This window comes from Lampetra fluviatilis, chromosome 47 (genome assembly GCF_964198595.1).
Source record: "Lampetra fluviatilis chromosome 47, kcLamFluv1.1, whole genome shotgun sequence".
NCBI classification, from domain to species: domain Eukaryota; kingdom Metazoa; phylum Chordata; class Hyperoartia; order Petromyzontiformes; family Petromyzontidae; genus Lampetra; species Lampetra fluviatilis.
In genome coordinates, this window is record NC_136321.1 from 2999575 (window position 1) to 3018284 (window position 18710).

At 57.3% G+C, this 18710-nt stretch overlaps 1 protein-coding gene across 4 annotated transcripts in view; it reads left to right on the forward strand.

Annotated features, from left to right (window-relative positions):
• Positions 1-18710, forward strand: part of QKI (QKI, KH domain containing RNA binding) — a 211100-nt gene that overhangs the window by 104657 nt on the left and 87733 nt on the right. For all 4 annotated transcript variants that reach the window (XM_078877239.1, XM_078877237.1, XM_078877236.1 and 1 more), the window contains exon 2: positions 1443-1600. In XM_078877239.1, the coding sequence (XP_078733365.1) occupies positions 1443-1600 (158 nt within the window). The remainder of the gene's footprint in view (positions 1-1442; positions 1601-18710) is intronic.

An 18710-nucleotide genomic window follows, 5' to 3' on the forward strand; every position in this document is an offset into this window, starting at 1 on the left:
GTGTGTGTCCCGTGTGTGTGTGTGTGTTCCGTGTGTGTGTGTCCCGTGTGTGTGTGTCCCGTGTGTGTGCGTTCCGCGTGTGCGTTCCATGTGTGTTCTCTGTGCGTGTGTGTCCCGTGTGTGTGTGTGCCCTGTGTGTGTCCCGTGCGTGTGTCCCGTGTGTGTGTGTCCCGTGTGTGTGTGTGCCCTGTGTGTGTCCCGTGTGTGTGTGTCCCCGTGTGTGTGTGTCCCGTGTGTGTGTGTCCCCGTGTGTGTGTGTCCCGTGTGTGTGTGTGCCCTGTGTGTGTCCCGTGTGTGTGTGTCCCGTGCGTGTGTCCCGTGTGTGTGTGCCCTGTGTGTGTCCCGTGTGTGTGTGTGCCCTGTGTGTGTCCCGTGCGTGTGTCCCGTGTGTGTTCCGTGTGTGTGTGTCCCGTGTGTGTGTGTCACGTGTGTATGTGCCCGTGTGTGTCCCCGTGTGTGTGTTTGTTCCGCGTGTGTGTGTGTCCCGTGTGTGTGTCCCGTGTGTGTGTGCGTCCCGTGTGTGTGTCACGTGTGTGTGTGTGTCGTGTGTGTGTGTGTGTTCCGCGTGTGTGTTCCATGTGTGTGTGTGTTCCGCGTGTGTGTTCCGTGTGTGTGTTTCGTGTGAGTGTCCTCGCTCGCGTGTGTGTCGAAACACATGTCACACACGAGATGTTAACTACCTCGCCTGCTATGCAGGAGGTTCGTGGGTGCGATCCCGACCCTGGCGCCTGCTGCTGTATCTTTGAAGTGTGCGTCTCTCCCCGTGGTCGCGTGGATTTTTCTCCGGATCCTCCGGTTTTTTCGCTCCACATTTGGAATCAACATCACGTGTTAACAGCATTTGGCTGCCGAAAATGTCCACGCGACAATAAGGCACTGGGTCGAGCGATCATTTGTGGACAGGTCGCTCCTGAAAAAGAAGCTAACGGCTCAGTGGGCCCTTACTTGGGAAAATAAGAACACATTCCTGTGGAGGGAGCTGGTGGGAACGTTGCTCGGTCAATGGCCAGGGTCAACGGCGGCGTGGTGTATTCCGCAAATATGCCCGACTGTGAGGGCGGGCACAAGCCGGCGTGAGTAGGTTACACGTTGAGTTTTATAAGGGCACCACGGGGTGACCAGCCCCTCCCCACCCAGCCCCACCCCTCCCTCCCACCCCCCACCCCTCCCTCCCACCCCCCACCCAGCCCCACCCTCCCCACCCAGCCCCTCCCCACCCTCCACTCCCCACCCTCCCCTCCCCACCCAGCCCCTCCCTACCCAGCCCCTCCCCACCGAGCCCCTCCCTGCACGACGGACACAATAATCCCTTGTGGGTTGGTGTAACCAGGAGGTTCCTACCAGTATAACAAATTCTCGTTTACAGTTGAAAATGTTCCATAGTTCTGTGAAACGCCCTGACGGTTCCATCCGCCTCTCTCTCTCTCTGTCTGTCGCCACAGAAATCAGCCGCGTGCGCAAGGACATGTACGTGGAGTCGCTGAGCGGTGGCGCCGGTGGGGGCGCAGGAGGTGGGGGCCGCCCCGAGCTCCCTGAGCCCGAGGGGGCCGTGGTGACACTGCAGCAGAAACTCTACATCCCCACCAAGGAGTACCCAGACGTGAGCCCCCCCCCCCACCACAACCCCGAACACAACCACCCCCAACACCCCCACACACTCCCACACTCAGGACCCAACTGGGCATAGGGCAGCAGTGCAGAGGGTAAATGCACGGTGGGGCCGGTCCATTCCTAGGGCCGGTGAGACAGTCTTTGTGGAGAAATTGGAAATGTGATCAAAGTTAAAAATACTTTTTCATCATGCAAAAATGTATTTTATGACTCTAATGTGAACACTCCATTGCTCATTTGCACTCTCGGTTGGCATCAAGTCCCCACACATTCAGCAGCCTCAAATATTATTCCTCAACGGCCCCAGTTGCGTTCTTGGACCCGGCCCCAAACGGGGCCAGTGCGGATCGCACGGCAATTTGGGCCCCGCCGTGCTTACAAGATGACCGGGCCGATGTTCTAGTCCCAGTCCGTCGCTGCCCCCCCACCCACCACGATCACCCGGCACGAGCTGCACATCACCACGACCACCACCACGACCACCACCACCACGACCACCACCACCACGACCACCCGGCACGAGCTGCACATCACCACGACAGAGCCAAGCAGGGTCAGAACATTTCCTCGCTAATTTATTTATTCATTGACCAGCTAAAAGGCGCTAGCGAGCTATTGGCGGTACTCTCGTATCAGACGGGGACCTGGCCCACACTCTCGAGATGATTGCTCCTCGTCGTAGTGGAAGCTGATGATGGCATCGTTGTCGTCGTCGTCACAGCGTGGGAAAGTAAAGTAACAGTGAAATAACCTAGGCGTGTGTTTCCTACCCGGGCAGTGGTGGTAGTGGTGGCGGTGGTAGTGGTGGTGGTGTTAGTGGTGGTGGTGGTAGTGGTGGTGGTGGTAGTGGTGGTGGTAGTGGCAACAACGCTGCCGCCACCAGCAACAAAAACCATGGCGCTTGTGCCATGCTAGGTGCATTTGAAATATCAAAGGCCCACTGGCAAGGAGGTCATGAAACAGATCTGGGTGCCATGGGTTGACTGACTGAGATGACTGGCAGATACGCCCCCTGTGCTCCCCACTGCACCACACCCTCTGCGTTGTATCCGCGTAGCGCTCCGCCCGTTGTTTGCGAGCGTTGTTGCTGGAGGCAGACTGCCTCCAACTGCGCATTAGCAGCCTTCACGAACCTCTCGGCCACTCTTGGAGCCGACCGAGGCAGCTTCTGTTCGGGACAGACCAGTCGTGACACCGGGGGGGGGCTGTGAGAGATGGGTGAGATAGCGATCTATTCGCAAGTGTGACGAGTGAACTGTGATTGGAGAGGGCGAACGCGTTGAACGGCGTGGGGGTGGAGGGGGTGCTCCATGGTTTATGGGGAGTGCTCGTGCCAACAACATCTGGTGGCTCGGCAGCACGTGGCTGTGGGCCGTGGTCAACCCCGGAAGCTCGCGATGAACAGACTTCCCACTTGTATCGCCCCCACACCTCAGCGCCTCCTCCTGCCCACAGCCAACGTCTACATGAGAGAGGTCCTTGCCTATGAACATCTGGGCAGCTAACCAGCTCAAGCCTGGTCCTGCTGATTAAACGCTGAATGTCGAAACCGGCCCACAGTTTGTCCATGTGTAGAACCAATGCTGGGGGAAATTGCGCAGGAGGCTGATGGGATGAGTGAACACATCTAATTCAGTGGTTTTGTTCGTGGTGAGACGAATGTGTGATGGAGGCGAATCGTCTGCTTGTTGATTGTGGTAGTGACCTCGTGTCACGCGGTGGTGATGGCCGTGGTGGTGGTGGTGGTGGTGGTAGTGGTGATGGTGGTGGTGGTGGTGGTGATGGCGGTGGTGGTGAAGGTGGTGGTAGTGGTGATGGCCGTGGTGGTGGTGGTGGTGGTAGTGGTGATGGTGGTGGTGGTGGTGATGGCCGTGGTGATTGCGGTGGTGGTGAAGGTGGTGGTAGTGGTGATGGCCGTGGTGGTGGTGGTGGTGGTGGTGGTGGTGATGGTGGTGATGGTGGTGGTGGTGATGGCGGTGGTGGTGAAGGTGGTGGCTGTGGTGATGGTGGTGGTGGTAGTGATGGTTGTGGTGATGGTGGTGGTGGTAGTGATGGTTGTGGAGATGGTGGTGATGGCGGTGGTGGTGAAGGTGGTAGCTGTGGTGATGATGGTGGTGATGGTTGTGACGATGGTGGTGATGATGATGGTTGTGGCGATGGTGGTGATGGTGGTGGTAGTGATGGTTGTGGCGATGGTGGTGATGGTGGTGGTGGTAGTGATGGTTGTGGTGATGGTGGTGGTGGTAGTGATGGTTGTGGAGATGGTGGTGATGGTGGCGGTGACTCCACTACCGCTCGAGGGGGTCGGTAGTGTAGATTATCTGAACCGGTACTGGGCCTCCCCTAGGTCGACTCAGCTTCAAATGATTACCTGGTGCAGTGTGTAGACATCGCCACTGGGGAAACATAGGCGGCTGAGCATGGTGCTGTCCACCCACCCTCTCGTGTGCTGTGCCGACCTTCATAGGTGTTCGCGAACAGCACTTGCCCTAACAGTCTGTTAAGGCTATACGGGGCATTTTTGTCTTTGATGATGGTGATGATGGTGATGGTGGTGATGGTAGTGGTGATGGCGGTAGTGGTGATGGTAGTGGTGGTGATGGTGATGATGGTAGTGATGGTGGTGGTGATGGTGGTGGTGATGGCGATCACGGTGGTGGTAGGAATGATGTATTAATATTTTCCTTGTTGATCCATGAAAGCCTCGCCGAATCTCGAAATTCTTTATCAGGAGAGGCCTGCCGGGTGTTCGCGATGGTGGTGGTGGTGGGGGGGGCGATGGTGGGGCGATGGTGGTGGTGGTGGTGGGGGGGCGATGGTGGTGGTGGTGGTGGGGGGGCGATGGTGGTGGTGGTGGTGGTGGGGCGATGGTGGTGGTGGTGGTGGGGCGATGGTGGTGGTGGTGGTGGGGCGATGGTGGTGGTGGTGGTGGGGCGATGGTGGTGGTGGTGGGGGGGCGATGGTGGTGGTGGTGGGGCGATGTTGCTGTTGTTGCTGCTGCGTGATTCCCAGCGCAGTCATTTGTCGCGTTTGGGGGCTGCTGTTTGGCTCATGTCGGATGCGCGGCGTGCACGCTCTCTGTTGCCTTGTGTTAGTACATCGGTGGTGGCTCAGCTGTGGCTCCTCAAGCCCTAATCAAATAGACTCCGCTCCCTCTCTCTCTCTCTGCCTCTCACACTCTCTCTATCTCTCTCTCTCCCTCTGCCCTCTCTCCCGCTCTATCCTCGAGTTCGCTCTCCCCCCCCCCCCTCTCTCCCACTCGCTCTCCCCTCAATCAATTTTCTCCGCAAACTCTTCCTCTCTCTCTCTCACACTACAACTCTCTCGAAACGCAGCGCGGTAATCAAATTTCTGCGGTAAATATTCCCGTCGAGTCCGGCAGGAAATGAAGAGCGGAGAGAGAAAGTGGGAGAAAGAGGGGGGGAGAGAGGGGGGGAGTGAGCGAGGGAGTGAGCGAGGGAGTGAGCGAGGGAGCGAGCGAGGGAGCGAGCGAGAGGTGTGGTTTTACATAAAGCAAAGTAATTATAAAAAAAAAAATTACGAAATGATGAAGCAAAGTGCCGACTACACCGAGCATCTTCTTGTTTCCACCGATCGTAAAAAAAAGAGAGGGAGCGCGACTGATGAGCGCCGCGCAGGTCTCCCGCGCGAGCCGCGTTCAATGTGTAAGACGCTCTCCGCCACCCGTAATTGGATTGAGCCCAGCTCAGCGGTTATTTATGAAGGCGCAAGGACGCCGCGGCCCCTGCCAAGGCCGCCACCGCCACTTGGCTGGCTGCCCAGCGGCGGGCTCGCCGCCCTGATTGAGAACGAGCTGTGGAGATCACCTCCGCTACTACCCACTGCTGCTGCTGCTGATGATGCTGCTGATGATGATGCTGCTGATGATGATGATGCTGCTGCTGATGATGATGATGATGCTGATGATGATGATGCTGATGATGATGATGTTGCTGATGATGTTGCTGATGATGCTGCTGATGATGATGCTGATGATGATGCTGATGATGATGATGCTGATGATGATGCTAATGATGCTGATGATGATGATGCTGCTGTTGATGATGCTGCTGATGATGATGATGCTGCTGATGCTGCTGATGCTGCTGATGCTGCTGCTGCTGATGATGATGATGCTGCTGCTGATGCTGCTGATGCTGCTGCTGCTGCTGATGATGATGATGCTGCTGCTGCTGATGATGGTGATGCTGCTGATGATGATGATGCTGCTGCTGCTGATGATGGTGATGCTGCTGATGATGATGATGCTGCTGCTGCTACTGCTGATGATGATGATGCTGCTGCTGATGATGATGATGATGCTGATGATAATGATGCTGCTGATGATGCTGATGATGATGCTGCTGATGATGCTGCTGATGATGCTGCTGCTGATGATGCTGCTGCTGATGATGCTGCTAGTGGTGGTGAGTCTGTGTCCGTGGGGAGCGGAGGAGCGACGCTCACAACAACGAACGGAGCGCCGGGTAGCTAAAGCACAGCAAGTTGGCACAGTCGGGGGCACAGGTGGTGCATCAGCCACTCATCTCAGTCATCTCAGTCAGTCGACCCGTGGCACCTGCTGGGTCTTCCCCGTGTCCTCCTGCCAGCGGGCGTTCGACACTTCACGTGGCCTCAAGGTGCACATGGCCTGGCACAAGCGTCGTGGTGACGTCACCGCCACGTAGTGGCGAATGGCGGTTGTTGTTGTTGCTGTTGCGGGGAGCGGTGGTGTTAGTGGTGAGCGCGCTGCGCTACAAACCCGACGTACGATTCCACGTTCTTTTATTGCACCGGTGAAGGCGGCACCACTGAGCTGCACAGATCTTTTGCAGACGCGATCTGGCTCGCACAAACGAAAGCTCTTCGAGGTGGCTGTATCGTCGTGTGGACATTTATAGCGGCCACATGCTCTAAACGCGTGACGTTGATTCTAAAGTTGAGGGAAAACCTGGAGGACCCTGGAAAAAAAACCACGGGGAGAGAGACGCCGCAAACTCCAGGGTCGGGAACGAACCCACGACCTCCTGTAGACCAGGCGAGGTAGTTAACATCTCCTAGCCACCGTGATGATGATGAGAGAGAGACACGCAAACTCCAAATATACAGCAGGCGTCAGGGTAGGGAACGAACCCACAACCTCCTGTATACCAGGCGAGGTAGTTAACATCTCCTAGCCACCGTGATGATGATGAGAGAGAGACACGCAAACTCCAAATATACAGCAGGCGTCAGGGTCGGGAACGAACCCACAACCTCCTGTATACCAGGCGAGGTAGTTAACATCTCCTAGCCACCGCGGCGCCCTTCACGGTCGACCCAGCCTCAAATGAGTGCTTGCCGTCTATACCGCCTGAGTGGCGATGGTCACGGCCACCAACATCGGTGACGAACATCTGCACCGGTCCTGGGTTCAGATGTCCTCTCCAGGTCGACTCAGCCTCAAGTGAGTCCCTGCTGCGATGTGTAAAGGTCGCCCCTGGGGAGACAAAGGCGGCCGGGCGTGGGGCTGGCCACCCACCCGCCCTCGTGGTGCCGTATCGGCCTGCATCGGTGCTACTCGCAGCACTTGCCCCGACAGTCTGTTGAGGCTACACGTGGTGGTGAGTGTGGGGGGCTGTTGGGGTGGTGGGGCTGTTGGTGGGGAAGCAGCTGTTGTGATGGCGGTGGGGGGCTATTGGTGGGGGGGGCAGTGGTGTGAATCACATGGGTAGGTTATAACCACCAATACTACAACCACCACCGTCGCCAACACACACACAAAGACAAAGACGCCCCGTATAGGTTTAACAGACGGTTGGGGCAAGTGCTGTTATCGAGCGTCTATGACGGCCGGCACGGCACACGAGGAGGTGGGTGGCCAACACCACGCCCGGCCGCCTTTGTCTTCCAAGTGGCGATGTTTTAACACCGCACCAGGTACTCATTTGAGGCTGAGTCGACCCAGGGGAGACCCAGGACCGGTTCAGATAATCGTCACTGATTTTGGCCGTGAGTGAGAATCGAACTCGGATCGCCAGGTTCGTAGCGCAGCGCGCTAACCACTACACTAACGCTCCCCACCACTCACTCACACACTCACTCAGACACACTCACATACACACTCACACACACAAACACACTCCCACACACTCACACTCACACACACACTCACATACACACTCACTCACACACTCACTCAGACACACTCACATACACACACACACATACACACTCACACACACTCACACGCTCACATACACACACACACTCACATACACACTCACACACACATACACACTCACATACACACTCACACACTCACTCACACACTCACTCACACACACATACACACTCACGCACACACTCACTCACACACACATACACACGCGCACACACACCCACACACACACACCCACACACACTCTCACACACACGCACACACTCTCACATCCACACACACTCACACACTAACTCACACACTATCTCACACACACACTCACTCACACACACTCACACACTCTCACACACTCACACACACTCACACACTCACACACACACTCACATACACACTCACACACACTCACACGCTCACATACACACACACTCACATACACACTCACACACACATACACACTCACATACACACTCACACACTCACTCACACACTCACTCACACACACATACACACTCACGCACACACTCACTCACACACACATACACACGCGCACACACACCCACACACACACACCCACACACACTCTCACACACACGCACACACTCTCACATCCACACACACTCACACACTAACTCACACACTATCTCACACACACACTCACTCACACACACTCACACACTCTCACACACTCACACACACTCACACACTCACACACACACTCACATACACACTCACACACACTCACACGCTCACTCACACACACATACACACTCACGCACACACTCACTCACACACACATACACACGCGCACACACACCCACACACACACACCCACACACACTCTCACACACACGCACACACTCTCACATCCACACACACTCACACACACACTCACACACTATCTCACACACACTTACACACACACCCACACACACCCACACACACTCACACACACTCACATACACCCCCATACTCACAAACACACACTCATACACACTCACTCACACACACACTCACACAAACTCACACACACTCACACACACACTCACACACACCCACACACTCACAACACACTCACACACACCCACACACACCCACACCCATGCACACACACTCACAAACACACACTCATACACACTCACACACACACTCACACACACTCACACACACATACACACTCACAAACACACACTCATACACACTCACACACACACTCACACACACTCACACACACATACACACTCACAAACACACACTCATACACACTCACACACACACTCACACACACTCACACACACATACACACTCACAAACACACACTCACACACACTCACACACTCACACACACTCACACACACACCCACACACACCCACACCCACGCACACACACTCACAAACACACACTCACACACACACCCACACACACCCACACCCACGCACACCCACACCCACGCACACACACTCACAAACACACACTCATACACACACACACACTCACACACACACTCACACACACCCACACACTCACAACACATTCACACACACTCAAACACCCACACACACCCACACCCACGCACACACACTCACAAACACACACTCATACACACTCACACACACTCACCCACACACACCCACACACACCCACACCCACGCACACACACTCACAAACACACACTCATACACACTCACACACACACTCACACACACTCACACACACATACACACTCACAAACACACACTCATACACACTCACACACACACTCACACACACATACACACTCACAAACACACACTCATACATACACACTCACACACTCACACACACTCACACACACATACACACTCACAACACACACTCACACACACTCACACACTCACACACACTCACACACACACCCACACACACCCACACACACCCACACCCACGCACTCACACTAACAAACACACACTCACACACACACCCACACACACCCACACCCACGCACACACACTCACAAACACACACTCATACACACTCACACACACACTCACACACACTCACACACACATACACACTCACAAACACACACTCATACACACTCACACACACACTCACACACACTCACATACACACTCACAACACACACTCATACACACTCACACACACACTCACACACACTCACACACACATACACACTCACAACACACACTCACACACTCACACACACACACACACTCACACACACACACCACACACACCACACCCACGCACGCACACTCACAAACACACACTCATACACACTCACACACACTCACACTCACACTCTCTCACACACACTCACAACACACACTCACACACTCTCACATACACACACACACTCACACACACACTCACACACACACTCACACATACACTCACACATACCACTCACAACACACTCACACACACACCCACACACACACTCACACACACACCCACACCCACGCACACACACTCACAAACACACACTCACAAACACACACTCATACACACTCACACACACTCACACTCACACACACACTCACACACACACTCACAAACACACACTCACACACTCTCACATACACACACACACTCACACACACACTCACACACACTCACACACACACTCACACATACACTCACAACACACTCACACACACTCACACCCACACACACCCACACACACTCACACTCACACATACACTCACACATACACTCACAACACACTCACACACACACCCACACACACACTCACACACACACCCACACACACCCACACACACCCACACCCACGCACACACACTCACAAACACACACTCATACACACTCATACACACTCACACACACATACACACTCACAAACACACACTCACACACACTCACACACACACTCATACATACACTCACAACACACTCACACACACTCACGCCACACACACCCACACACACTCACACACACTCTCACATACACTCTCACATACACTCACACGGAGGCGGCAAAGGCTTCCGCGCGTCCTCCGAGTTGTGATCTCAACCGGAGAAAGTCACCGCGAGTCGGTCCCTATGAGAGGCTGTCTTGGGTTCGATCGCGTCAATCTATAAATGTTGTGTCGTTAAACCCGCCACCACCCGACACAGCCAACTCGTAAGGTTTGTCACGTCAACAGAACGTGGCCAATCAGCTACGACTTCAACACACCGCTGTGTCGGAGAGTAAACCCACAATGTTTACCATTCCAGTCCAACGTTTCGCAGGTGAATGCCACCAGCTTCATCAGGAGACGCCTGCCTCCCTCTCGCGGAGAGGGAATTGAGGATTATTCACCTCCGCTGATCGTGCGCGCTGATAGAGAAATCACGACATCGGCGATTACCTTTCTGCTAATGACGTCGTTAACTTCCCTATGAATTGCTATAAACAGACACACAGGAGCGTGTCTGTCCGCGCTAAACGTATTACCGTTTGACACATCCCGTCAGCTACACCGCCCTCGCCACTGGGAGTGCAGATTATCAACAGCATCGGTTTCGACTATTCAGTGTTTCATCAGCAGACATCAGCAGACATCAGCACAGTGCGTCCGAGTGTGTTTTGTGTGTGTGGGGTGCGATGGTGGTGAGGTGATTCGTGCTGCGTTGTGCTACGAACCCGGCGATCAGGGTTATCTGAACCGGTCCTGGGCCTCTCCACTAGGTTGACTCGGCCTCAAATGAGTACCTGGTGCGGAGCGTATTAAACATCGGCCCTGGGGAGACAAAGGCGGCCGTCGTAGGCTCTGTGGGGAGGGAAGGGGGGGGGGTTTGTCTTTATTTTGCAACACGACCTGCACGATGGCGTGTGGAGGGGAGGGCTTCATCCAGCAGCTGAGAGATCACGGCTGACTCTATTGTGCACGTGTCCGTGCGTGTGAGTGCGTGCACTGTGCACGTGTCCGTGCGTGTGAGTGCGTGCACTGTGCACGTGTCCGTGCGTGTGAGTGCGTGCACTGTGCACGTGTCCGTGCGTGTGAGTGCGTGCACTGTGCACGTGTCCGTGCGTGTGAGTGCGTGCGCTGTGCGATGCACGCGTGCATGCGTCCTCCACCTACCGTCATCCTACACAGCTCAAGGTGAATCAATATGAACCCACCCACCACTGCTCCCCACCCCACCCACCCACCCTTCCCCCCACCCACTCACCCACCCTTCCCCCCACCAACTCACTCACCCTTCCCCCCACTCACTCACCCTTCCGCCCACTCACTCACCCACCCACCCACCCACCCCTCCCCCCACTCACCCACCCACCCACCCTTCCCCCCACTCACCCACCCACCCACCCTTCCCCCCACTCACCCACCCACCCTTCCCCCCACCCACCCACCCTTCCCCCCACTCACTCACCCACCCACCCACCCTTCCCCCCACTCACTCACCCACCCACCCTTCCCCCCACTCACTCACCCACCCACCCACCCTTCCCCCCACCACTCACCCACCCACGCTTCCCCCCACTCACCCACCCTTCCCCCCACTCACCCACCCACCCTTCCCCCCACTCACTCACCCACCCACCCTTCCCCCCACTCACTTACCCACCCACCCTTCCCCCCACTCACCCACCCACCCACCCTTCCCCCCACTCACCCTTCCCCCCCACTCACCCACCCACCCACCCTTCCCCCCACTCACTCACCCACCCACCCTTCCCCCCACTCACTCACCCACCCACCCTTCCCCCCACTCACTCACCCACCCACCCTTCCCCCCACTCACTCACCCACCCACCCTTCCCCCCACTCACTCACCCACCCACCCTTCCCCCCACTCACCCACCCACCCTTCCCCCCACTCACTCACCCACCCACCCTTCCCCCCACTCACCCACCCACCCACTCACCCACTCACCCTTCCCCCCACTCACTCACCCACCCACCCTTCCCCCCACTCACTCACCGCCCACCCTTCCCCCCACTCACTCACCCCCCCACTCACCCACCCACCCTTCCCCCCACCCACCCTTCCCCCCACTCACCCACCCACCCTTCCCCCCACTCACTCACCCACCCACCCTTCCCCCCACTCACTCACCCACCCGCCCTTCCCCCCACTCACCCACCCACCCACCCTTCCCCCCACTCACTCACCCACCCACCCTTCCCCCCACTCACTCACCCACCCACCCTTCACCCCACTCACCCACCCACCCACCCTTCCCCCCACTCACCCACCCACCCTTCCCCCCACTCACTCACCCACTCACCCTTCACCCCACTCACCCACCCACCCACCCTTCCCCCCACTCACCCGCCCACCCTTCCCCCCACTCACTCACCCCCCCACTCACCCACCCTTCCCCCCACTCACTCACCCACCCACCCTTCCCCCCACTCACTCACTCACCCACCCACCCACCCTTCCCCCCACTCACTCACCCACCCACTCACCCACCCACCCACCCTTCCCCCCACTCACTCACCCACCCGCCCACACCCTTCCCCCCACTCACTCACCCCCCCACTCACCCACCCACCCACCCTTCCCCCCACTCACTCACCCACCCACCCCCCTTCCCCCCACAGAATGTGTATTAAACCCTTGCGGGCGGGGGGTGCGGGGCTGGGGGCTGCGGCTGACACGTCTCTAATCGAAGGCGACTGTGAGTGGCGCGCCCTGGAGATCGATGCCGCCCGAGTCGCTGTAAATGAAACGGCGCGCGGGGCTCCTCCAGGGGAATTAGGGAGCGGCGCGTCGTGGCCTCGAGACGCCGGGGGCCCCCCCCCTCCACCCCCACCCCCGGGGCGCCCCCCCCCCCCTCCACCCCCACCCCCGGGGTGCCCCCCCCCCCCTCGCCGGGGTGACCCCCCCCTCCACCCCCACCCCCGGGGCTCCCCCCCCCCTCCACCCCCACCCCCGGGGTGCCCCCCCTCCACCCCCCCTCGCCAGGGCGCCCCCCCCCTCGCCGGGAAGCCCCCCCCCCCCTCCACTCCCACCCCCGGGGCGCCCCCCCCCCTCCACCCCCACCCCCGGGGTGCCCCCCCCCCTCGCCGGGGTGACCCCCCCCCCTCGCCAGGGTGCCCCCCCTCCACCCCCCCCTCGCCAGGGCGCCCCCCCCCCCCCTCGCCGGGATGCCCCCCCCCACTTCGCCGTCTCGTCGCTTCCCCCCCCCCGCCCCCCACCCCCCAAGGTCGCCCTGGCGCCGCACGAAGCTCCGCCTCCACTTCACGCGCACTGCTGATGAGCACGGTGATGATGGTGAGTGTGATGATGATGAGTATGATGATGATGATGATGAGCATGATGATGATGAGCATGATGATGATGAGTATGATGATGATGATTATGATGATGATGAGTATGATGATGATGAGCATGATGATGATGATGAGCGTGATGATGATGAGTATGATGATGATGAGTATGATGATGATCAGTATGATGATAATGATGATGAGTATGATGATGATGATGAGTATGATGATGATGAGCATGATGATGATGATGAGCGTGATGATGATGAGCATGATGATGATGATGATGAGTTATGATGATGATGAGGATGATGATGATGATGATGAGTGTGATGATGATGATGATGAGTGTGATGATGATGATGAGTGTGATGATGATGAGCATGATGATGATGATGATGAGTGATGATGATGATGATGAGGATGATGATGATGATGAGAATGATGATGATGATGAGTATGATGATGATGATGAGTGTGATGATGATGATGATGAGTGTGATGATGATGATGAGTGTGATGATGATGATGATGAGTATGATGATGATGAGTGTGATGATGATGATGAGTATGATGATGATGAGTGATGATGATGATGATGAGTGATGATGATGATGATGAGTGTGATGATGATGAGTGTGATGATGATGATGAGTGTGATGATGATGAGCATGATGATGATGATGAGTGATGATGATGATGATGAGTGTGATGATGATGATGAGTGTGATGATGATGATGAGTGTGATGATGATGATGATGAGTATGATGATGATGAGCATGATGATGATGAGTATGATGATGATGAGCATGATGATGATGATGAGTATGATGATGATGATGATGAGTGTGATGATGATGATGATGAGTGTGATGATGATGATGAGCATGATGATGATGATGATGAGTATGATGATGATGATGAGGATGATGAGTGTGATGATGATGATGAGTGTGATGATGAGGATGATGAGTGTGATGATGATGATGAGTGTGATGATGATGATGAGTGTGATGATGATGATGATGAGTATGATGATGATGAGTGTGATGATGATGATGATGAGTATGATGATGATGAGTATGATGATGATGATGAGTATGATGATGATGATGAGTATGATGATGATGATGAGTGTGATGATGATGATGATGAGTGTGATGATGATGATGAGTATGATGATGAGCATGATGATGATGATGATGAGTGATGATGAGGATGATGATGATGATGATGAGTATGATGATGATGAGTGTGATGATGATGATGATGATGAGTGTGATGATGATGATGAGTGTGATGATGAGTATGATGATGATGATGAGTATGATGATGATGATGAGTATGATGATGATGATGAGTATGATGATGAGTATGATGATGATGATGAGTATGATGATGAGTATGATGATGAGTATGATGATGATGATGAGTGTGATGACAAACATGCTGCTGATGAGCATGATGACGAGCATGCTCCTGATGTATTTTGAATTTCTTTCGCACCGTACGTAGCCAACCGTGCTCATGGGAATTGCGGGATGATGATGATGACGCTGATGATGATGATCGTGCTGATGCTGCCGCCGCTGCCCTATAGGGGAGTGTGTGAGCATTGTGATTGAGGTCGGGGTGACGGGGGCGGGGTGAGGGTGAGGTGGGTGGATGTGGGTGGAGGTGGGTGGGGTGAGGTGGGTGGGGGTGGGTGGAGGTGAGGGAGAGGTGGGTGGAGGTTGGTGGAGGTGGGTGGAGGTGGGGTGAGGTGGGGTGAGGTGGGGTGAGGTGGGTGGAGGTGGGTGGAGGTGGGTGGAGGTGGGGTGAGGTGGGTGGATGTGGGTGGAGGTGAGTGGAGGTGGGTGGAGGTGGGTGGTGTGAGGGTGAGGTGGGTGGGGTGAGGTGGGTGGGGTGAGGTTGGTGGGGTGAGGTGGGTGGGGTGAGGTTGGTGGAGGTGGGTGGAGCTGGGTGGAGGTGGGTGGAGGTGAGTGGAGGTGGGTGGTGTGAGGGTGAGGTGGGTGGGGTGAGGTGGGTGGGGTGAGGTGGGTGGGGTGAGGTTGGTGGAGGTGGGTGGAGGTGGGTGGAGGTGGGTGGAGGTGGGTGGTGTGAGGGTGAGGTGGGTGGGGTGAGGTGGGTGGGGTGAGGTGGGTGGGGTGAGGTTGGTGGAGGTGGGTGGAGGTGGGTGGAGGTGAGTGGAGGTGAGGGAGAGGTGGGTGGAGGTGGGTGGAGGTGGGTAGTGTGAGGGTGAGGTGGGTGGGGTGAGGGAGAGGTGGGTGGGGTGAGGGAGAGGTGGGTGGAGGTGGGTGGAGGTGGGTGGAGGTGGGTGGAGGTGAGGGAGAGGTGGGTGGAGGTGGGTGGAGGTGAGTGGAGGTGAGGGAGAGGTGGGTGGAGGTGGGTGGAGGTGAGTGGAGGTGGGTGGAGGTGGGTGGAGGTGGGTAGTGTGAGGGCGAGGTGGGTGGGGTGAGGGCGAGGTGGGTGGGGTGAGGGAGAGGTGGGTGGAGGTGGGTGGAGGTGGGTAGTGTGAGATGCGTGGGGTGAGGTGGGTGGTGTGAGGGAGAGGTGGGTGGAGGTGGGTGGAGCGGGCGGGTGGGGAGGCTCAGTGACAGATAGCCGATGGCCGCCCTCCCTCCTTCAATTGTGATGTTCACCGCGTGGTGATGGTGATGGTTCACCTCGGGTGACTCCCTTCCCTCGCCCCCTCACCCTCCTCACCCTCCTCACCCTCCTCACCCAGGCTAGCTCCTCACCCTCCTCACCCAGGCTAGCTCCTCACCCTCCTCACCCTCCTCACCCAGGCTAAGTCCTCACCCTCCTCACCCGCCTCATCCAGGCTAGCTCCTCACCCTCCTCACCCTCCTCACCCAGGCTAAGTCCTCACCCTCCTCACCCTCCTCACCCAGGCTAGCTCCTCACCCTCCTCACCCTCCTCACCCTCCTCACCCAGGCTAGCTCCTCACCCTCCTCACCCTCCTCACCCAGGCTAAGTCCTCACCCTCCTCACCCTCCTCATCCAGGCTAGCTCCTCACCCTCCTCACCCTCCTCACCCAGGCTAAGTCCTCACCCTCCTCACCCTCCTCATCCAGGCTAGCTCCTCACCCTCCTCACCCTCCTCACCCAGGCTAAGTCCTCACCCTCCTCACCCGCCTCATCCAGGCTAGCTCCTCACCCTCCTCACCCTCCTCACCCAGGCTAAGTCCTCACCCTCCTCACCCTCCTCACCCAGGCTAGCTCCTCACCCTCCTCACCCTCCTCACCCAGGCTAGCTCCTCACCCTCCTCACCCTCCTCACCCAGGCTAAGTCCTCACCCTCCTCACCCTCCTCATCCAGGCTAGCTCCTCACCCTCCTCACTCTCCTCACCCAGGCTAAGTCCTCACCCTCCTCACCCTCCTCACCCAGGCTAGCTCCTCACCCTCCTCACCCTCCTCACCCTCCTCACCCAGGCTAGCTCCTCACCCTCCTCACCCTCCTCACCCTCCTCACCCAGGCTAGCTCCTCACCCTCCTCACCCTCCTCACCCAGGCTAAGTCCTCACCCTCCTCACCCTCCTCATCCAGGCTAGCTCCTCACCCTCCTCACCCTCCTCACCCAGGCTAAGTCCTCACCCTCCTCACCCTCCTCACCCAGGCTAGCTCCTCACCCTCCTCACCCTCCTCATCCAGGCTAGCTCCTCACCCTCCTCACCCTCCTCACCCAGGCTAAGTCCTCACCCTCCTCACCCAGGCTAGCTCCTCACCCTCCTCACCCTCCTCACCCTCCTCACCCAGGCTAGCTCCTCACCCTCCTCACCCTCCTCATCCAGGCTAGCTCCTCACCCTCCTCACCCTCCTCACCCAGGCTAGCTCCTCACCCTCCTCACCCTCCTCACCCTCCTCACCCTCCTCACCCAGGCTAGCTCCTCACCCTCCTCACCCTCCTCACCCTCCTCACCCTCCTCACCCTCCTCATCCAGGCTAGCTCCTCACCCTCCTCACCCTCCTCACCCAGGCTAAGTCCTCACCCTCCTCACCCGCCTCATCCAGGCTAGCTCCTCACCCTCCTCACCCTCCTCACCCAGGCTAAGTCCTCACCCTCCTCACCCTCCTCACCCAGGCTAGCTCCTCACCCTCCTCACCCTCCTCACCCTCCTCATCCAGGCTAGCTCCTCACCCTCCTCACCCTCCTCACCCAGGCTAAGTCCTCACCCTCCTCACCCTCCTCACCCAGGCTAGCTCCTCACCCTCCTCACCCTCCTCATCCAGGCTAGCTCCTCACCCTCCTCACCCTCCTCACCCAGGCTAGCTCCTCACCCTCCTCACCCTCCTCATCCAGGCTAGCTCCTCACCCTCCTCACCCTCCTCACCCAGGCTAGCTCCTCACCCTCCTCACCCTCCTCACCCTCCTCACCCAGGCTAGCTCCTCACCCTCCTCACCCTCCTCACCCTCCTCACCCTCCTCACCCAGGCTAGCTCCTCACCCTCCTCACCCTCCTCACCCAGGCTAAGTCCTCACCCTCCTCACCCGCCTCATCCAGGCTAGCTCCTCACCCTCCTCACCCTCCTCACCCAGGCTAAGTCCTCACCCTCCTCACCCTCCTCACCCAGGCTAGCTCCTCACCCTCCTCACCCTCCTCACCCAGGCTAGCTCCTCACCCTCCTCACCCTCCTCACCCAGGCTAAGTCCTCACCCTCCTCACCCTCCTCATCCAGGCTAGCTCCTCACCCTCCTCACCCTCC